Source organism: Notolabrus celidotus, chromosome 19 (genome assembly GCF_009762535.1).
Source record: "Notolabrus celidotus isolate fNotCel1 chromosome 19, fNotCel1.pri, whole genome shotgun sequence".
NCBI classification, from domain to species: Eukaryota; Metazoa; Chordata; class Actinopteri; order Labriformes; family Labridae; genus Notolabrus; species Notolabrus celidotus.
This window is the reverse complement of record NC_048290.1, coordinates 25,368,935-25,392,442: the sequence shown is the minus strand read 5'-3', so window position 1 is coordinate 25,392,442 and position 23,508 is coordinate 25,368,935. Positions and strand designations below refer to the sequence as shown.

The 23,508-nt window shown below is 42.2% G+C and overlaps 1 protein-coding gene across 5 annotated transcripts in view; it reads right to left on the bottom strand.

Moving 5' to 3' along the window:
- sh2d3ca (SH2 domain containing 3Ca) overlaps positions 1 to 23,508 on the bottom strand; it is a 69,708-nt gene that overhangs the window by 41,569 nt on the left and 4,631 nt on the right. For 3 of the 5 annotated variants that reach the window (XM_034709715.1, XM_034709717.1, XM_034709716.1), the window contains exon 5: positions 18,877 to 18,916. In XM_034709715.1, the coding sequence (XP_034565606.1) occupies positions 18,877 to 18,916 (40 nt within the window). Of the gene's footprint in view, positions 1 to 7,287; positions 7,788 to 18,876; positions 18,917 to 22,843; positions 22,924 to 23,508 lie in introns of those variants that run through there. The other 2 variants (XM_034709719.1, XM_034709720.1) reach the window with 2 other exon arrangements.

Below are 23,508 nucleotides of genomic sequence, written 5' to 3'. Positions count from 1 at the left end.
AAGCCTCCTACCTTGAATGTCATATGAAAATTGATGACGTGTAACCATAGGTGAGTAAATTGGATTCCATCCATAAGCAGTGTTAATGCTAATGGGCAATGCCATACAAACTATGTTCAATGTAATACACCTACTGTAATTATGCCATTCCCAATATGTGATCATCTTGAAATTATTAGTCTTCATTAATACTGCCTACACTTTTCAGTATCCATACCTCTGTTTAAGTCAAGGAAAAATCAGCTTTGCTCCATCAGCATCGCAGTGCAGCAATGTTCGCTATTTCATGGCATGCTTTACCGATCTATAGCAATCCACAGATTCAAACAAACCTGCCATTTCAATAATAAAGCTCTGATTCAGCAAGCAGAACAAAGGAAAATAAAGTGGAACACAGACTATGACTGTAGGATCAGAGATCAGTACTAAACATTCATGAGTTTCTTTAGAGGCAAAGGCGCTAAAAGATAAAATATGTAAATATTCACCAAAGCAATTACTTTAAGCCCCACTCCTTAAATGCTGAGAGACGGGAAGATAATTATAACACTGAGTTAAAGGGCATTTTCTTCTCTAACCTGCAGGCAGGTATTGTGTAGAATAATCTCCCTCTTCCTCCTCCTGCTTCTGTTTAAAGTGTCTACACCATATGTCCTTATGTTATTCTATCTTAAAGCTTTCTACTGGCATGTCAAGAAAGACAGCTGATGATTACATGAAGCACTGAGCTGGAAACCTCTGTGATCCTGGCCTGCAGCTCAGAGTCACGAAATGAGACCATTTCGTTTTTGCATTTCACTTGTTTGACTGGTGAGCACATTATGCGCTTGGATTGGCGAAGCATAGAAGGCCCAGAGACACATTTCTACAAGACAGTGTGATCACATTCATTTAAATGATAATGCTCATAGCTCTTTTACTAACCTTTTTTGCTCTTTGTACAAACAACTGATCTCATTCAGCACTGAACAATAAACTTAAAAAAGCAGTTAACTGTATCTGGTACAAGGTTCAATGAACCGTACACCAGTGTATCTCTGAGTCCACATTTGTTATATTTTGAGGAATCAAGGTACTCCCTCTGCCTTTCAGAGAAAGCAGTTTTAGTTACTGAGGGGTCACTTAACTCTCAGTCTTCACTCTGACCTCCTTGACTATGACGAAGATTAGAGGAGAGCCTGAGCACAATGCATCAGGTGGACAAAGCACTGCTGAGGAATGAGTGTGTGGTGGACTGTCCTTCTGCTGTTAAAGCTAATTTATTATTCTATGATATGACTCTATGAAAAATGGTTCAGTAAAGACAGGGTAAGAAGACAGAAGATGCAGTGTGTGTAACATGCAGTTTGATAGTTTTGTTTCCAGAAATGTTGTTATGAGGACAGCTAAATGAGTAGATCGACAATGCAACTTTTACTTTAGGTACAATAACAGTGCATCAGACTGTACTATACCATAATGCATCCTATTGCAACATGTCATATTGGATCATATCCTATTGTATGCCATAATGTATGGTGTATTTGTTTTGTTTTGCTTTCTCTGTATAGCTAAAAAAAATGTCATGATATGTGCTGCAGGCTTTGAGTAATATAGGATGTTAGCTGGATGGAGGGATGGATAGATGAAAGGTTGGATGAATGAAAGCATGGATGGATGGATGGATGGATGGATGGATGGATGGATGGATGGATGGATGGATGGATGGATGGATGGATGATTAAAGATTTGACGATGGAGGGATGGATGATGATCAAAGGTTGGACAATGGAGGGGTGGATGATGATCAAAGGTTGGATGATAGAGGGATGGATCAAAGGATTGGGTGGATGGATGGATGGATGGATGGATGGATGGATGGATGGATGGATGGATGGATGGATGGATGGATGGATGGATGGATGGATGGATGGATGGATGGATGGATGGATGGATGGATGGATGGATGGATGGATGGATATTGATAAAAGTTTGGACGATGGAGGGATGGATGATGATCAAAGGTTGGACGACGGAGGGATGGATCAAAGGTTGGATGATGGAGTGATAGATCCAAGGATTGGATTAATGGATGGATCAAGGGTTGGATGATGGAGTGATGGATCAAAGGACTGGATGGATTGATGGATGGATCAAGGGTTGGATGGATGGATAGATAGATGGATGGATCAAAGATTGGAAGGACAGACGGAAGGATGGATAGATACATAGATGAAAACATATATATATTGATTGACTGATGGGTACATGGGTATATAGAAATATGGATTGATGTATGGACAGATATGAATTAATGGATGATGGATGGATTGATGGATGAATGATGGATTGATGGATGAATGATGGATTGACAGACATACAAATAGACAGATAGATTTATTCAAGTATGTCTCAAAGAGTTTCTTAAATCTTGTGTCAAAGAACTTCAAAAGGTTGCGAGTGTTAATAAATGTGTGGACAGTAATTCATGTTAAGAACTATTGATTGATTACTCAGGCTTTAACTAATTCCTCTCTCCAGCCGTTGTCCTGAAAACGGTTTAACATTCCCAATTAAAGAAAGAAAGTAAAGCGTAAGATGTGATGGTTTGATGCTTGGTTTAATCCAGACATTGCAGACCAAAGAAAAGCTTTGACCAGAGAAATGTGAATGAAGAACAAAAGCCCAGGATGGTCTGGGGCACCACACACACACACACACACACACACACACGCACGCACACACACACACACACACACACACACACACACACACACACACACACACACACACACACACACACACACACACACACACACACACACACACACACACACACACACACACACACACGAAATGCAAACACACAGAGACTTTTTCCTCATTACTGCCAAAAACATCACAGCGCTCTAATGAGGATATGGACTCAACAACAAGGCAATTTATACATACAGACACACACACACACACACACACACTAACACACACACACATGCATGTACAGCTGCCCTTCACACTATGCGCCGGAGGGTGTGACAGGCAGGCACGCCAAAAGAGGATTTGTGGTGAAAAGCTTTGGGGAGCAGGGTGAGAGGGAGCGAGAGATAGGAGGAGTGGAGTGGAGGGGATTACATGGTGAATATTTCAATGCTAAAACATACCAATTGGCTTGTGCTGCCTTTTCTGGCTGGGACAGACACACACACACACACACACACACACACACACACACACACACACACACACACACACACACACACACACACACACACACCCATCAGCGCATTAAGAGGGCCATATCTTCTACAGCTAGCTTAACAGGGACTAGATTGAGAGTGGGGATGGGTAAAGCTAATACAAAACCACTGTCCGACCCCCTCCTGGGGATCTGACTTACAGGCTGATCGCTGGTTAACCTGCTGTGACTGAGGGAGTGACCGAAACCCACTAAAGCTCTCCTTCATCTTGTATGAGGATTTATAACATTGTAAATCTCTAAAAGCTGACATGTAATGAAACTTTTTTTACACTGAAGCACATACTCTTAGGAGAGTATATTTTATATATGAGGTACTATAGAAATGAAGCCTTGCCAGTGGTGCCAGTCCAATTCCTCGTTATTAAAAACGAGACTCAGTCTTGGGAATAGGGATTAAGCGTAGACGAGACATCAGTCGGGACATCAATGCAATAAAGCTGGTCAGTTTAATATGTATGACCTGCTTGTAGAAGAGAAAAACCCTTCCTGCTGCATGAAGTATTATGTAGGGTTTATCATGACATGAGCTGTGTATACATTTATGTGAATAGCATTTTTTTTCTAAACCACAAGTTTAAACTCATGTGTGTTCATCTTTGTGACTAAAAGAATACAATTATACACTAATAGACAGTTTAAATATTAATATAACAGTGTAGTTTTTGACGCGTCACCCATTATCTTTACCCACTTTGATCGACTCAGAGGACTGCATTATCAGCAGCTCTTTTGCATTCCTCTCTTCTCAGTCTATAATCAGTACATCCTTTGCGTCATCAGGGTCCCCTGGCAACTTAAACTAAGGTGACACTTTTGCCACAAGGACCCAGAACCAAGGTGAGAACCACAATGTATATACTACACTATATACTATCTACTCTTATTTTTCACAGTTGGTATACGTGTCCATATGTGATCACATCTAAGTCATCCCAATTATGTAGCCCTTGTTTTTCCAGTAGCACCATGATGTACAGAAACTTGGTAAACAGTGTAACTGGGATTGGGTGGCAGAGAGGTGCCATGTTGCCGGGTTGGGGGTCGACAGCAATGTTCCAGATACAGCCGGGCTGCAGGAACGCTAAAGGACAGAGGGGCCGGCTGCTGGCTGGCATGACGGCTGCCACATGCTGGTCGGGTCAGCAGGGAATGAGGCTACGGAGCCGAGAGGCCGAAAAGTGAGAGAGAGAGAGAGGGAGAGAGGGAGAGAGGTGGAATGGGGGAGGAGAAACTAGAAGTAGAGAATGTTGCTAGCAGTTAAAAAGGATTAACTTCAAAAACAATCAAACTGTATAAGACAGGGGATATATCTGTGTATTCATGTCCATGCATCTGTCTCTGCATTGTGCATGTTCATGTGTGAGTGTGTGTGTGTGTGTGTGTGTGTGTGTGTGTGTGAGTGAGGGGGGGGGGGGGGGGGGGGGGTATTTTTCTGGCGGCTTTTGGGGGGTTTTAACGCTGCAGGAGTCCAGTGGACAGTTACATTGTCCCAGTTACAGAGATGTGCTGGAAGCACTGGGTATAATGCGGACACAATGGTTAAGCTGCATGACTCTCAGTGTCTATGTGTGTGTATGTGTGTGTGTGTGTGCGTGTGTATGCGTGTGTGTGTGTGTGCGCATGTGTGTCCATAGTTAGCATACTGCAGTCTAGACCAGGGGATCAAATGTAATCTCGCTGCACTGATACAGCTGATGAGCAGGGGTCACACAGCCCTGTCGCTCTGTCTGCATCGTCTCTGCATGTCACCTACAGCGTTGATCAGTCATTCAGAAATCAACTGCAAACATGTTAGCTTATAGTATTAAACCCTTACTGGCAGCAATAGCTGTTTCCTATCTTAAACAATAAGGTACAAATTTCAAGTCAAACTATGACGTAAAGATAAGGACGTATAATGGTTTCAGTGTGTTCTGTAATTGAAGCAGATTTTCATGCTGCGTTCACTGACCAATCAACACTCATGAAGCAACGGCCTGCATGAATCTGGAGTCATTAGTGGTGTACAGGCAGCAAAGAGATACTGTGAGTAATTACTCTAAAAACAGCAACCAGAAAAAATGATCACACATTTTTTGTGGCTGCACACAGATGTTTATCTTTGGGTTTATCATTAAACATCTGGGATACATGGTAACTGTATCTTATCTTGTCATGGGTGGATGATAACTCATTAAATCAATGGCTCTATGGTAAAAATGTTGATAAGAAGATCAAGATCAACAACACAGGTTCCTCTTGGTGTTAACAGTTTGACTTACCAACTATGAGGTAAGTAATCCTCATGGTGTCAGATAAAATAAGGACTAAATGATCCGTTGCAGTTATTTGAGATTAAATGGAGAATGGTTTCAGGTTAGAGGCACAAAAAAAGGATGGACAAGACATTGAATTTTCACAACAAGTAATGATTAAAGCATCACTACTCTGTGGGTGCTATGTGACAAGCAGTATTGTGCCTGACAGGTCGTGTTTAATTAAAATGGATTGGTCAGGATCAATATGAGTCTATGGGCAAAAACTCACAGTTTGTTCACAAACACAAGTTGCAGCGGATGAAGTAATTCTTTTTTTTGAACAAAGGAAGAGCTCCCACTTAACTCTAACCATTCAGTGACTGCTAATTAATTTACCCCCTCCTCCCCCCTGTTATCACACACACACAAACACACAGTCCTACCACAAGCACCACTACGCAGGAGCCCCATGACAGAATTAATTAAAATAACTTCATTAGTGTGAGCTTTGAAACACTTCACTCTAAACAAAAGCAGACGCCTCCAAAAAACCTAGACAGATGAGAGCCAAAAATAATCACTCTCTCTCTCTCTCTCTCTCTTTCTGGGTGTTTTTCTAGGACTGACATATGTTTTTAGAAAAACAAAATAAGCAAAGTGATCCAGTATGAAGACACTCAAATTGTCTGACGTAAGTGTCCTGCTGCTATGCATGACCAATTTGCGACATGCCAACACAGAATGTAAGGATTACTGCCCTGAAACGCAGTCAAACCGCGCACACAAACATGACTTCGCGGCTTTCCAGTTTAGAGTCAAACTATAATTACAACAACAGCCGGCTACCAACAACGTGGCAGAGAGAGGAGAGGGGAAGAAAAACTTGGAGATATTCTTCGACAGCACAGTCCAGTACAGTAGCACAACCCCAGGCGGTAACATCTTTTGGTTCCTCAAAGTCAACCATGTCCCATTATCTCGTCTTTTAACTGGTGCACTCTGTGTTCTTATTTTATTTTGAAGGAGTCTCATGTTTAGATATATCTTACAACCTTTGAGCTTTCCAAACCACAGGAGAATAACACAACATTCCCACAATCCCTCTAAAACAAACTTGATTTTGTCAGTCCCTGGAAAGTTGACAATCTCAAAGCACAAGCTTTCTGCCAACGGGAATCAACTACCAAGCATAACACACATAGAAGCACACACACACACGCACACACACACACACACACACACTTAGAAGCACACACACACACACACACACACACAAAATACACTGTGGGTGTCATTTTGTCCCAGGAATAAGGTCGGATATTAGGTTTCATGCATGAAGCTGGATTTAGACCATAGTTAAACTGATACAGTACGCTTCCTTGTACTGTACCCTGCACACACTTTCTCCCATCTTATGCAAAACACACACATTTCCCCCCACACTGTTTCCCTCTATCTCCCTCCATGCCATGATTTTACACAGTCCATCTGACACCCAAGTACTGTACAGCACCTATGATATCATCAGTCTGCCAGCTAGAGCAGGCAGCCTGACATTACCGGCTGCCGGCACAGGAGAGGAGCCAAACCTCCCACGAATACACACAAGCCTTTAAACCTCCAAACACACATAAACACACAGACACCCATGCAAAGAGAAAAATGTACAGAAACTTGGACAGTATAAGGGAGATTAAAACATATGTTTGGCTCTGACATATCCTGCACTGGAGGCACTTTGCTGCACACCACGAAGCACAACACATTCAAACACACACACATACACAAATATAAGCATGGATGCAAACTCACCTGCACCTGCATGAAAGACCCCCGGTAGAAGCAGCATGCTGCAGCCGACAGGGCACTCCACAGACTACACCTCTCCGTCATGGTGGGCACACACCTTCCTCTTCTACCTTTCCTCAAACCTTTCCCTTTTCTCCTCTTTTCTTTTCTTCTTCTGCACCTCTTTCTCTTCTTCTCTTTCCTTGTCTCCTCTCCTCTTCTACCCACTCCAGGGTGTCCAGCTAAACCTGTCCCACCCCTGCCAGTCCTCCTCTCTTTCCTCTCCTCCTTGCCTCCTTGCCTGGCTAACAGCCCCTGAACATAGTGCCACCACTCCAAAAAAAACAAGCTACAAGCTAAACAGCTAACACCCAAAGCTACAGCTTGCAAACAGCTGCTGGTAACCACATCAGCTATTAGCTACGAGCTAGCCACTAACAGCTGGAACTGATAACAGCGAGTGATATCACAGCTCCTGACATCTCCTCCACCGTCACTGCTGCTGCTGCTGCTTCTTCTGCCCCGCACCGGCTTCTGCTCTCGCTCTCACTGCACTTGCTGCACTTCACGCGGCTGCTAGGGATTACCTCATTGCTTGCTGATGAAAGGAGTGTGGGTGGGGGGAGGGCGGACCAGAGGGAGAGAGAGCGAGGGATAGGGAGAGACAGAGAGGGTGGGAGGATGGATGAAGGGAGGGGGGGAAGCAGAAGAGAGAGGTGCTGTCGAAATTGCAGGCAGAAAACCCCACCCACCCCCGCACCGACGACCCCCAGCTTCAGTGCTGAGACAATGCTGACACGGGGTGGAGGGACGATGGAGAGGAGGAAAACATTGGTGAAAGTGAGAAAAGATGGGAGGAGAGGGGAGAGGAAAGATAATTAAAAGATGAGATAATGAATGAAGAAGAAGCAGGAAGAAGGAGAGGGAAAAAAGAGGAGGAGGAGAGAAGCCCCCCAAAGGAATCCAACCTTTCTTTTGCCATGAAAGGAGCCCAACAGGGGTGCCCCCCAACCCCCAAATCTCCAGCATACACACAAACACTTACAGAAAAATGTACACACACACAAATGCTAATTTATACCTTTTATTTCACTTAGATGTCAACACACACACACACACACACACACACACACACACACACACACACACACACACACACACACACACACACACACACACACACACACACACACACACACACACACACACACACACACCATCTTATACATTACTGGAGATAGCAGGAGTTACAGAGATTTCGGTTCCTGTGGTGAAGTAATGTTACCCCCCTGCTTGTGTATGTGTGTTTGTGTGTGTGTGTGTGTGTGTGTGTGTGTGTGTGTGTGTGTGTGTGCGTGTGTGTGTGTGTGTGTGCAGCAGAATATAATGATGTGTCTCCTAAAAAGCCCAAGCAGACTGCAGCTAGACAGCTCATTATAAGCTGAAACACACAGGCAGGTGTTTCAAGGATAACACAGTGTGATTTTCACCGGCCCATTTCACACACTCAAATACACACACACACACACACACACAGACTCACATACACACCAATAAAATCACACATACCAGCAGGGAGAAGTCAGAAGGGGCGGGGCTCTGTCTCCAGAGGCGTGAGTGAGTGACATCATTGAGGACGCTTCGCCATGGCAACACTGCGAGAGCCTTGACAGCATCCTAAATTCTGACACTGCATTTAGTCGGGTGTGCACCACTGCAGCGAAGCATAATGAAGGCCAGAGACACAGAAGAAACGTAGGGAGAGTAGACAACATGTTTCTGATTTTTCTCTTACTCTAGATCTCTGAAACCATTCTGATAATCTGCCTCTTTAACTCATGCCAGTGGGTCACAGGCACAAAGTATAGATGGATAGATAAGGAGTCACAAGACACAGGATGGATTCATTAACCGCTGCGACTCCTCTTAATGTAATCTCAAACCATCCAGCGCTGGATTAGACAGATTACACAGTGGGGACACAAATAATCTCATAAGAGGGGCCCTGTGCTTTCCTTTCCCCCCAATCCTCTGTAATACCTTACCAAAACAATCCCAATGTACAGCGTGTTACATCTGGCTGCAGAGTCACACACACATACACACATGGACTCCAAAGCACATGGTTTGGGGGAAACATCTGTGACATAGATGGATGCTGAGTGGAAATCAGAGATGGTCGACTGTAGTGGGGAAATCAACAATAACACTGGCGGTATGAGGGTCATGATTCTCATTCAAACAGAGCGTAATGCAAATGTACTATACTTCAGGAAGCATTAGATAAAAACGTACTTTGTTTTGGAGTCGTATATATTTTACCATACACCTCAAATCCTCTAAAACAAGACCTACTTAAATATTTCTGAGAGGAGTAAGTGCTTCCTGAAAAAGGCTTTTTGAATGTTAGGGCTTGTGTTTCCACATGTCGCTCTGCATCCTCTGATGAATAAAGTGAAGTCAAACAGATATCAAAGGCTGCTATGCGGAGCTGTGACATTAAAAGCAAGGCAACAGATTCAACTGAGTCACACAATGTTCTCTGAAAACACTTGATACAGATATAAATATATTCAGCACTATGATATAACACTCATGGGTAGATATTCTAGTTCACTGGTAACATGCTCTTTGTACTTGAATCCAGCAAGAAGCAAGAGCCATGTCTTGAATTTAACTATTGACTGAGTGTATTGAAGAGCTACTATTACAGTCAACAGGATTGTCCATTCATAATGTTCATTTACCTGAATCACATATAATACTAGCCATGTGATAGGTTGCCGACCTGTCCAGAGTGTACCCTGCCTTCCGCCCGAAGCCAGCTGGGATAGGCTCCAGCCCCCCGTGACCCCTGATTGGATAAGCAGTCAAGATAATGGATGGATGGATGGATGGATGGATGGATGGATGGATGGATGGATGGATGGATGGATGGATGGATGGATGGATGGATGGATGGATGGATGGATGGATGGATGGATGGATGGATGGATGGATGGATGGACATATAATACTATACAAATATAGTTAATATAACCACCCATAAAGACTATCAATCAAGTCTTCTGTGTCAAGTTCCTGTCTAGTCATATTGTCAGTCATGAGGACAAGGAAGTCTGATATATCAATGTAACAAAGTAAAGAACATGCCCTGATATGTTTAAACAATAGACTATATGTTAAAATGTACACCATAAGTGCTCACTGACTGTGAAGCCAATAGATTTAGAGCTCCCCCTGCTGACTGGCTGCAGTATAGGTCATATACCCCGCCTCCGCCATATAAACAGATGGAACATAGGCCAAACTATAAAAATAAAATACACATCAAATACAATTTGCTCAAACATGATTTCTGTTTTTATAATTAGTTATAATCATGTTGATTTATCTCCAAGTCCAGTTAAGTTGTAATCGCTTATTTGATTTTGAAGAGATGATTGATTAACTGCGACAGCCAAGTCGCTTCTGAGCATGCCCTGTCTGCACCAGCACAATATGTCTGTGCCCTTCGAGTTGAACTTTTGGCTTCTTATCTCACAAAGGGCGGAAATGAAGGTACAATATCCATTCTAAACCCAGTCATTGCTTTAAGCTGTTATTGGTAGATATTTCAGGACAGAGATAAATGTGACAAATTACTTTAAAAAGTAGGATGTGTCATCAATCACAACCTTTACTGCCATACATCGCTGAAGATGTTTAAATGTAACAGACTGATCTCTCCTCAGACGTAGACTGACTGACAGATGGTTGTAACTTAGTCACAGTTTGTGCCTTGAGGGAGAACTGAAGAAAGTCTCATTCTTACTTTAATGTTAGATGTTATAATGTTATATTTAATTTCCCTGAATCTTCTGTCTTTCTCTATTTCCTTCTTTTTCTCACCCCTACTGTGTTTCAGCTAATTTTTAATCCTTCATTAGAGGATATAGGATTGTTTTGGGGGCACTTTTTGCCCTTATTTGAAAGGGCAGCTGAAGAGAGGCAGGAAATGCGTTGCAGCGAGGACTTCAGCCTCTGTTCTTGGGCGTGCTCTCAATTCACTAGGCTAACCCCTACCCTACTGTCGTGGTTTAATGTCATACATGTCATAATAGTAATGTATCATTTCCTGATAACAGATACCACATATTGGGTAGTATTAAAAGGTGACACCATTGCAGACACTGATAGAGTTGTCCTGATAGCAGTACAGGTATCAGTACACCAATATTGGGGTCATCGGTACCAATATTGTTACTGCTATCAGGACAACTCTATTACTAAATGTATGAACCTGAGCTTGTTCCCCATTTTCTTCATCAATATAACAATACAGACGTGGGTAACCCAATACCAACACCTAGTAGGTAGTTGGTATTAATATTGGTATACTGTACCGATACTGGTATACACATGTGCTCATTCCCCCCTTTTCTCCACATTTTCTTCCTCTTCCTCTGTTATCTAATCTTTGAACTTTTTCTTTTCATCTCTTTCTCTGCTCCTTCCAATCCAACCTTTCTCAAACCCTCCTTATCACCATGCTCCTCCCCTCATCTCTCCTCCTTATCCCTACCTCTCATCACTAGCCTCACCACCTCCCTCCAGCCTCCTCCCTCTCTCTGATCCCTGTCTTTCCCTCTCTTCTCCCCTCTGTCCTTTGCTTCTCCTCTGAAGCAAACCACCTTCCCTTCCCTGCACACACTTCTATCTCCACATCTCCTCCCCTGCTTGGAGGCGGTCTTCAGTTAAATATTAATTAGTGAGCCCCTTCCCGCAGGCTGATAGGGAGCACAATGGAGAATCCCTGCATGTGCCTGCAAGCAACCCACTAATGAAAGGAGAGAGTGTGTGTGTGTGTGTGTGTGTGTGTGTGTGTGTGTGTGTGTGTGTGTGTGTGTGTGTGTGAGAGAGAGAGACACACAGATGGAAGGAGAGGGAAGACAGTGAGAGTGTGAATAAAATGTGTGTGTGTGTGTGTGTGTGTGTGTGTGTGTGTGTGTGTGTGTGTGTGTGTGTGTGTGTGTGTGTGTGTGTGTGTGTGTGTGTGTGTGTGTGTGTGTGTGTGTGTGTGTGTGTGTGTGAGATGAAAAGAGCTGCACCAAGGGCAGATGAAGATTAAAAGTACACACATATCTTTATGTGTGTCTCTGTGTGCACAAGTGTGTGTCTAAAAAACAAAGACCAGGCTCCGTTGTGGGTTGGGGGCTCCTGCTAATGATCAATGTGTGTGTGTGTGATTGTCATCGGTGTGTTTTCACGGAGCAGACCTCTTTCACCGACCGGTTAATCCGTATCGAACCAGAAGATATGTGTTTCAAAGCCTGTTGAAACATCAGCAGTGAGAGAAAGAGGCCTGCTGGAAAAACGCTGTCACTCTGTCCCTGCAGACGTGTTAAAAATATTCATTTAGGTGTGAAATGGTGCAATTAAAAATCAGCTCTCCTGCTTTAATCGCATTAGAATGACTTAACCTTGCACAAATGTGTTGCTGTAGAAACCAGGCACATCTTCAGTGAGAATAAAGCAGTCTTAGAGAAATCAATGTGTCATTATTCTCTACATTGTGTACTTCTTTGTGGCACGGGCATGCTGACCTTGAAAAGCGGGGACAAAATACCAGAAACACCTGAGGATACAAAAGCTATTCAGTTCAAACTGAAGCTTTCCTCTCAGACTCTCAGTGATGGTGATTGAGAGGTGAAACTATCCAACAAAGTGTCACTCAGTCAGTGTTTCTGCTCCTCTTTGCAAGCACAGTTTTCCTGTATTCTGCACATGCCATTAAGATTTTTGTGACTGTGTCCCTTATCATCTTATTAATGTGAATCTCTGTTCGGTCTTGTGACTGAAGCACAAGGAGTTCAGGTAGCTGACACAGCGCTGTAAATCATCTTTACGAATGCAGCTGTACAATGAGTCACCAAAAGTTGAGACCTAATTAGCAAAGTGTTTGCTTGTCGTCAGTATATTTAGCAAGGGAAGTGGCATGGCTCCAAAGATGGCAATTAATGTTGGTTTGCCAGTCCTCTTCTTTGGTCCAGACTGAGGACTGACATTAAAAAAATGGCCGTCTTCTGAGTATTTTCTGGCACCAACATCCTGTTAAAGTTTTCACATACTCAGTTAAATATCTTTAAATTTACCACAGTAGATTAAAGTTTCTTGATCCCCAGAGGATGAAGCTTTCAGAGGCCAACACATTGAATGTGTGTCTGCCCAAGTCAGAGGCAGACATGTTGTGCGGGTGATGTTTTTTGAAGCAAAGGCAGGCGCAGAAGCAACACGGCCCGTGCAACTCCCACTGCTTCTGTTAAACGAGGAAAGCACTTGCCTCACACATTATATATAAACCTTGATCTGCGATCTACAGCCAGATAGATTCTAGTATTGGTTAAAGCACACACAAGTTAAATGACTCTGTTGGAGATGGGGCTTTCATGTCTCTGCTACACCTTTCCATCAGTGTAACAAGTTTCAAGGTGTAGTGAGAGACAATGTCAAGTTGCTGAGCCTGTAATGCAGGCTGGACTAAACAGCATCATGTAAGTGGTTGAAGCTGAGGTTGTTAGATTGCACGTGGCGCCACTTTTTCACAACCCCAAAACACAGTGTAAAGTTACACTCCCCTACACCAATATGATGATGCTGTCTGGTTTGATAGAGAAAGTTGAAGGCAGGGTGTTACACTGTTGTTGGGGAATGATAAAAAAAAACTGTAGTGCTAGTATTATTGCTATTAGCTTAAGTTGGTGGTGTACTAACTACAAACATTAAAGTACATTCATAAAAAAAACTCTCACTCTGTTCATAAAATAATATTTGAATTGCATTGTATGGCATTTTCATTATTTTGTCTGCCTCCTGGTAGTCAAATGTAAGTCAAAACCATAGACTGTATAAAATATGGACGTAGTATCCATAACGTCACTCATCTGTTTCTGAAGCACTGTTTTGAGGCCTATCAGCGGCAGCCATATTACTGCTGTCGAGTGATTGTGACGTAAAGAGGCGGGCTTTGAGCCTCCTAACCAACAGCTACAGTGTTCCCGCCTGTCAATCAAGTCAGCTGTGCCTCTCATTGGAAGACTCGCAATCTCAATATCTTAGAAATTGCTGTGTAAGAGAAAAATTCAGCCCCTCACAGTGTGTGCCGATCGAGAAATGATCTATCCAGACTACACTGGTCTTTTGTACCAGGCTGTAAACATGTTTATTTCTGCAGTAAAGATCAGCTTTTTTGAATTGGTGTGTATGTGGTGTCCGGTACTTCCGGAGCCAGCCTTAAGCGGCTCCTCGATGAACTGCAGTTTTTAACACTTCCACATTGGACTCATATTTTTAGACCAGAGGTTGCCGCTTGGTCAAAACTTCTAGACAACTAAATGACATAACAAAGATAAGGCTGTATCTGGATAATTTTTTGATTCAGGCCCTTGATAAAGTCTCTATACTATATAAAGCCTTATTTCAACAAGATTCGTATAACCTAGGGTCCTCTGATAATCTGTAATAAATATGGAGGACGTTTGTGTTTTTATGCCCATGTCTGTAATTTGTTGAGAACAAATTCCAGGGCAAATCACCCACATATACGTTACAGCATACAGAGATCCTCTGTTAATGTATCTCAGTAAATCTCAGTTATATGGACTGGTAATCTTTTTTAGAAGACCTCTGTGGCTTTCACTGCCCCTTTTCTGGTCATGGAGAATGATGGAGGTTGTGTTGGACAATGTAAACAAAGGTTTTGACAGTACTTTGGGTGCAAATTTAGCTGGATCATTTTCCTACACACTTGAGAGGCTTGTTCGCAGAAAGAGGTAACTAAAGTCTATCATCCAGATCTCAAAGAGTGATAAGATGGATGACCAGCTTTTCAGCATGAGGTAAGAAACATTCTCTATCTTTCAAATGGGTTCCTTGCCCTTATAGCGCTAATAGTATGTGAACAAACCAATGTAGCCATATTGCCTTTTTGTATAAAGTTAAAAAAAAAAGGGCAGCACTTTAATTATTGTTATATGGCAACCACCAAATCACCCTTGCAGACACTTTCAAATCAATATCTCTGACAACTAAAAAAATAGGGGGAAAGCTGATTGGTTTGGGCTCAATACAAACAGCTTTATTGCGTGGTAGCTCATAAACTTTATATGACAAAGTTTTAAACTTCATTCAGTATGTCCTAAAGTTTTTAATGAATGTTTTTTACGAAGTTTACCACATGCAGACATTGTCTACTTTTTATGAATTTCAGGCAGGCGGTACACTGTAGAGAGTGATGCTACCCTCAGAGACAAGGTGGATATCGTGCAGCTTTTCAATCAGAGATGTCAATAAATTACAGACTTTGCCTTTGCCACACTAAACAAAGACATCAGGGGTAATTCACAAATTACCAGAGATTCCCAGGCAATACTAATTCCATGTGAGTAGTGCTCCATATGTAAATATTCTTTTAGATAAACCGGGGTCTGATATATCTTTGTGTTGTGCTCTGAGTCTTTGTCACTGTGTCTGCACAATAAAGGCAAGAACAGTAAGTGAAGACTGTGTTACTGAGGGCCAACCCTGACAGTTTACACCCCCTCTCATTTACAAAGGCGCCACATTAATTCAATACACTGTAATAGTCACACACACACACTCACACACTCACATGCACCCACAGGGCACTGCCTTAATTTAATCAGGCGGCACACAGACACATACAGATTTTGGAAATTCAAACCATTCCCGTAATCAAACATGCAGTAACACACAGACACACAGCTGAGCCCCTTCCCACACACACACAGACAGACACACACACACACACACACACACACACACACACACACATATTTTTTATAGAGCAGAAGTGTGCCAGACGTATGTTAATAAGCCTCATATGAACCAAATTGTTTCACCCCCTTCTCCTGTCAAAGTATCACCAAACCAGTAAATAGGACAGGAGACAAAGCAGGGCTGAGCTGGAGGCTAAAAGAACCGCACACAATCATAGGACAAACACAACAAACATACACGTCTCTACATATTCTGCCATCACAGCACTGTCAGACCTACTTTAGCAAAGCCCGAACTCTTCTAAAGTTGATTTTCTACATTTTTCACTCACAAAAACAACAACAACAAATATTGCCTGACCAGCCGTGCGTCCACATTAAAAATGAATGATGATGGTTATTTTATGATAAAACTAAAAAGATTGATAACTTGCTCTGACTGCTTCAGGGCTTTTCCTATAACTTGCTTATTTTCTTCAGCATATAGATAATGTTTCCTCACTTTGTCTCTTTTTCCTGTTTTTCTTTTTTGTCTTTTTGGACTGATTCTGTGTATGTGTGTGGGTGTGTGTGTATGTGAGTAAACACGGTGCACGTGTGTGAGTGTGTACATGTGACACGGCAGGGGCAGAGTCCCTGGCCTCATGGTCTCTCCCATTATAACAGGGAACACCGAGGCCAACTCCTGATTTAAACATCAGCTGTCATAAATGTTTCAGAGACATGGAAGGAGATGGAGGGACCGCCAGCAGCTTTCAGGGAGTGGTGGAGGGAGGGGCTGTTTTGGTGGGTGAGAGCGAAAAGGAAGAACATAACAAAGATTGGAGTGAAATAAGTCACTGATTACAGATGTTAATCAGAAAACAGAGGCCTACTCCTGCTCCTATGAGGTCGCTAATGATAAATGCATGAAATATAGGGAAGTTATGTGTTAGAAGCACTCTGCCAAAGATGTCAAACTTAATTAAAACTGAACAGTAAAATGGAGTCAGGCGACACTGCATTTTAGCCTGAGAGCTGCCATGAAGTACAAGTTTCAGGGCAAGTCCATATGAGTCCTTGTCCCATCTCCTGTCACCTCTTATATGTTCATGAGTAATGCAAAAATGCCCTCAAAGGCTTCTCTTCTCTGGATATTAATCACATCAAATGATGTTATTTATGTATGTGAACATGATGATTAAAGATGAAAATAGCAACTGCAGAACGAAATTGGAACACACTGCTCCCAAATTGATTGACAGGCCATAAAACAAAACAGGGTTTGCACACAGTGTGGGATCATTCCACCAGAAATAAAGACCACATATCTAATGTTAAGAATAAATCTAGGGGGTGCTGGTGGCCTAGTGGTCTAAGCGCCCCACATACAGAGGCTATAGTCCTCATCGCAGAGGTCGCCAGTGCGACTCACAACCGCTACCATGTGCTGCATGTCTTCCTCCCTCTCTGCTCCCCACATTTCCTGTCTCTCTTCAGCTGTCCTAAAGGCAAAAAGCCCAAAAATATAACTTAAAAAAAAAAAAGAATAAATCTAAAAACAATTACCCGGCTGTGTTAAAGACTTGATTCTGTTTGGTCAAAACACCACAACCACTGGAATTAATTCTGAGTGACACCAAGGACAACCAGATCACACATGTCATATCAAGTCAATCGGCAAAAAGGAGCTCTGGCACACCATTTCTCCACTTTGGCACACATAATGAGCAGGACAATGCACAGTGAGCAGTTGGTTAAGTGAAATAGAAAGAGACAAGACCCTAACGCCAAGCTCAGTACACATTATAACTTATTTAAGAAATATTAATAGGTTTAAAAGAACTGGGGCAGTACTTTTTTTTGACATCCACATATCTGGCCTTCTTGTGCTGGAAGTTTTGATTACATCAGTAAGATGTATAATAAGCCTTTATTCTCAATTATGAAAAACGGTTGTATGAAGATGTCGATCTTCCACCAGTAAAATAAACTCTTTGACTGTATCAGTTACTGCAGCTGAAATTCATAAGGTAACACTTGTATAACTACTACAAATATATAAGACCTCAGAGCAGAGTAAAGATAGATGTATAGTATTAATATGCTATAATTCTGCCTCCACTCAGCATTCTAACCCTAACATGGCAGGCTAGGATTTAACTATAGTCAATTTGTTGTGGTCGGATATGTTTGTTTTACAAAAGCAGCCCAGGTCAGGGTCATAGGAGAAGGCTTTTACCACCTTGTCTCTGATGTATAATCAATAGAAAGCAGATCCCAAGAGCTCAGCAGTTCACGCCACACTTTTCTTCCCCCTGTCTTTATTTCCTTGCCCCCACTTCCCCCTTTTGCTCTTAGTTTGAAGTCTACTCTCTGTATAAATTAGTGAACATGGTTCACAGGACACATAAATCCTATCATGCATCCCCAAGGTTGGGGAACAGCTCATCAAACATTTCCAGCTCTCTGATCTTTAACTCATGAGTGGAGCTCCACCTGCTGGTTGCATCACACACTGCAGGCTGCAGCTGTACAGTGCTGACTGTAGCACTGCTGCACTCCAACTGTAATTAGCTTAATGGCAGACTGCATAAGGCTTAATGCAGAGGGAGTTTGCTGAATTGAGCATAGCTGTTTAAAACTGAGGGGTTAGGTTAAATAACCTCATTCAAATATCTGAAATAGGGGTGGAAATTGAAACAAAATGCGAATGTATGGTGAAAATAAAAGCTCATATCTCTCTAGAGTAAGGAAGTAGGAGGTTAAAAGTTGTGACTAATTGATTACTGTGTATCATCCACATATTCAAGGCAACTAACACATATAGGAGAAGACTTCGTCACAGCAGACTTACCTGGACGTATTCAGCCTGGCTTTCTGCTTGTTCCTTGTGGCTGCAGGAACAGAAGAAGGAGAAAAGAAGAGATGAAAGAGGAGGTTGTTAAATGATGTAATAACAGAAAAATAGGCTTTAAACCTCAATTGAAAGGCTTGTTTGCGTTTGATGCGTTAACAGGTGCACTGCATGTTACAGAAAGGAAAAAACACGCCTGTATTCCCATGCCTCATTTTTGCACCGGCCTCTTCTGTGAGTAAAATGTTGTTGCAGCGATCCAGCTTCATGGAAAACAGGCAGATAGCAAACCCCACTGAGCGTCTCAGGTTGCTGAATATGAAACTGGCCTCTTAAATCTCTCGGGCGCCATAACTCACACTTTCACACTCCTGATGGATCCAGATCCTGTGTCAGAAACTCCCGCTGTGCTGCAGTCTTGGGAGCCATATAGAGCTGTGCAGCTTTGTGATACAGAGCAGGCATGAGTTAAAGCGGGCTATTACACCCCCAGACAAGTTAAAAGATCAATCAGCGCAGATCCCAATTGCATGATGGGTCTCACAGGGCCCAGAGCAAAGCCTTGTTACACATGACCACAGAGAGGCTGGATCAAAGGGTGCCAACATGGCAGTCAGTGGGCTCGGGAATGTTAATAGGTCCCACAAGAGGAGCTTTACAATCCCCTCCAGAGCTGCTAGTTTGAAAAAAATGCTGTACAAATGTGAAATATTTGCCTCCATAATTTGAAGTGATAACATCAGCATTTACCCAGAACAGAATGTGATTGAGCTGTACGTGCAAAAACATACCAATCATACTCGAGGCTTTGAAAAGAAAGGGAACGCTAGATGCAGACTGGAAAGAGGCCTTCATGCACAGCACAGAGCTGAAGTCTGTGTCAAGCATTTGAAATTCCCTGTTTATGATCTGAAAGGGTAGAAAATGGACTGTTATTGACTTTTTTTTAACCTATTTGGCTGCTCCACATCATCTATTTCATTCCAACCTTATATTATGTTTTAATAATTATTGAGAATTCCATTATTTGCAGTAATGTAAGAGTATATGGTATTGCACACTCACTCAGTGACTAAACATTTTTCACATGACAAACTGACTTTTAATGCAAAGACTGATGCCATTTGCAAAAAGGCCAATCAGAGACTCTTTTTCTTGAGGAAGCTGAGGAGTTTTAATGTTGACAGATCCCTTTTAAAAATATTGTATTCATCTTTTATTGAGTCTATTTTAACTTTTACAATGACCTCTTGGTTTGGTAACCTCAGCATTTTTAACAAAAACAGGTTGGGTTATATTGTCAAAGTCTGCCGAAAGATCGTTGGCACTAATCTTAAAGGCCATCCTTGAAGACCCTCACCACCCACTTTATTCAGAGTTTAGACTTTTGCCAACAGGGAGGAGGTTCACTTATACTAGGAGGGCAAGATCAAACTGATATCTTAGATCATTTGTGGCCTCAGCTGTTGGGTTTTTAAACAAGCTGTAGGACCTTACCTTGGTCTCATGTACAGAAAGGATGATGTCATCCACAGGAGTTAAGTTATATGGATATGTACTTGAATTGATTTGTGTTTGTTGTTGTTGTGTGTATTGCTTGAATGTATAGGATGGGTGTAGGACTGCTGTTGCGAACCAAATTGCCCCTTGGGGACAATAAAGATTTTCTAATCTAATTTAATTTTAGTCACTATACACTTACTGTGCCCTTTTAATAATGTATATGTATATATATTTTTGCATGCCATAGAATGATATTCAAATGGATACCACAAGTGTTCACGGACCTTGAAGCCAAACTATATGGAGCACCCCTGCTGATTGGCTGCAGTATAGGCATAAACCCGCCTCCCTCATGTTAACAAGTGGAGCATGGGTCAAACATTAAAATTAAAATACATGTCAAATACATTTTTCTCAAACATGTTTTTACAATAATTTATTCAATAAGTTATGTTATGTTGAAAAGGTGATCGACTGACAGCTCTGTCAGCAAATTTAGGCTCCTTTCTCCTCTAAGCAGAGTAGAAGAGGGACAGTGAGAGAAACTAGCACTAACACAAGAGTCACTGAACTTTCCATACCCATGCGTGTCTGCTTCAGACCAACACAAAAATCTGCTCTGCTGTGGACTGTACAGATCTAAGAGATCTTTGACATTTTATTGGTGAGCAAAATGGGTGTTTGCTTGTGACATTAGTTAAATGCATGTTTGGGTATCAATCCTGCAGCTCCACCAGCCAGATTGCTTCTGTGCATGCCTTGACTCTAGCAGTTCAATATGTTAGGGCCCATGGAGGTTGGCTTTTTGCCTCGCTTCTCACACTGGGAGGAGAATGAGGTGCAGTGTTCATATCAATATACAGTCAATACTGCAGACTCATTTTCTAAAATATTCAGTAAAGGTTTGTAAATCTTCACTTGGGTAGAGGGGGGTTGGGGCCCTAGTGCCACTGGTTTAAAATAAATGTACATTTGTTGAGCACAAACTCAAGGTGGATTTGCAGGCTCAGAAGAATAAACCAATACAACATGAAACAAGAGATCTGTGGGTATAAGATTGGTGGGTTTGGAATCTAGTTGCTCATTAGAAATTGCTTACAGGTTTCCTGCTGGTTCTATGATTCAATTCTAAATTATATCTCCAACAACAAGAAACTGGTTGGTGGTAGGGGAACTTTACATTTTTTGCATCTGACCAGCAATATTTATTTATTTGTCATCTCAATTTTTAAAATATTTCTTTCTTTTCAAACATTAAACATTATATGTCCTTGATATTATTCTTGATTTACTTGATAAACATGCCTTTACAACTCTACTTTTTACAGACCGAGGCTTTCAAATGTTGTACAATGCAAGCTTTCTTAGAGAAACAATGGTGGGCTGTTCCATACTGACTATAAAATGTAATAGATGTGAATTGTCATTTTACAGAGAACTGCAGGTCATTTCCAAGTTAACTTACTTAAAGCTAAGGTTGGTAGCAAGCAGCAACCTCTGGTCTAAAAATATGAGTCCATACAGAAGTGCTAAAAACTGCAGTTCATCGAGGATCCGCTTGATACATCTGCAGATACATCGTCTGTCCATCAATCTATTTATGAGCTGTTAATTGTTAAAGCTCCAGTTAAACATGAGTAAACATCCCTCTATCTGTCGTTTGAAATGAGAGCCAAACAAGCATGACATGTTCTGCTCCTTGAGGGACGATGAGGCTGAAGAACAAAACCCATAGCTTTACTTACTAGGCTGACTGACTAAAACACCATGACAGCTTTTCTTGTCAGGTTCAAGACTTACCAGCCATCCAAAGGCACCATCAAAACTGTCTGAGAATAAACTGAAATTGGTTTTCAAGCACAGAAGTGAAGAGCTGCACTTTGGACAGAACGAGAAGAGGAGGGAAATGGACGTTGAGTGTGAGGGCTGCAGGACCTGTGATTCAGAGCTGAACAGACGGGCAGAGAGCAGAGACAGCTCTTTGATGTGAGCATACTGGACCTGCTCTACACCATACTCTTATTTCCCACGGTCCCTGAGCTGAACTAATGGGCTGATGCTGCACGCTCGCACATGCCTGCACACACGCATGCACGTACATATACGCGGTGCAAATCCCACTGTAACACGATACACGCACTCTGCTATCATGCATATGGGATATTGGGAGGCTGAGACCATGGCATGTCATGGGAAGGCAGCGAGAAATAGCAATCTGCTTGGCTGAGAGGAGAAGGGGGAGGAGGAGGAGGAGGGGGAGAGAGGACATATTTTCCTCAAATTAAACAAATTAAAGTTATGAAACGCACACAAATATCATACAACAGGCTTATTATTTCTGAATAGATCAATGCATTTAACATCACACCAACTCCACTGCAGTTCTCCAGAACCTTCAGCTCAATGAAAGTAATCGATGTTACCAGCTGTCTCTAAAAGCTTAGGAATTTTGTTATCATCTCACCTCACACCCATCGTCTTAGACAAGTCCTGTCCACGGTTAGGTTGGCACAAAGTGTGAAACGTGAACTGTCCAACTTCCATGGTGACACTATAAGTAGTGAAACTATCTGCAACCTGTGGTTTACTCACTGACAGGGGCGTGTCTACAAAGGGGGCGACGGGGTGCATCCCCCTTGAACTCTGATTGGCCACCTCGGGTGCCACACTAAAACCCTGAATGGTGAATTGCTTTCTGTCTTGTGAGAAGCAAAAGTGAGGTTAAAATAAACTAGTTGGCTGCAAGTAGTTTTCTTTACATTTACAGGCAGCGCATTTTCTTTGAAAATACTTCTATTACTTACATCTATTTTACAAGAAAGGTGTGTAGGAGGGGAGCTGGTTTTGCGCAGTTGTTAAATTAAATAATATAGAATATGGACGTAGTATCCGTGACGTCACCCATCTGTTTCTGAAGCGCTGTTTTGAGGCCAAACGTCAGCGGGAGACATATTGCTGCTGTCAATCGATTCTGTCGTAAAGAGGCGGGCTTTGAGCCTCCTAGCTAACAGCTACAGTGTTCCCGCCTGTCAATCAAGTCTGCTGTGCCTCTCATTGGAAGACTCGTAATATCAATATCTTCGAAATTGCCGCGTTAGAAAAAAATTTGACCCGTACAGTGTGTGCCGA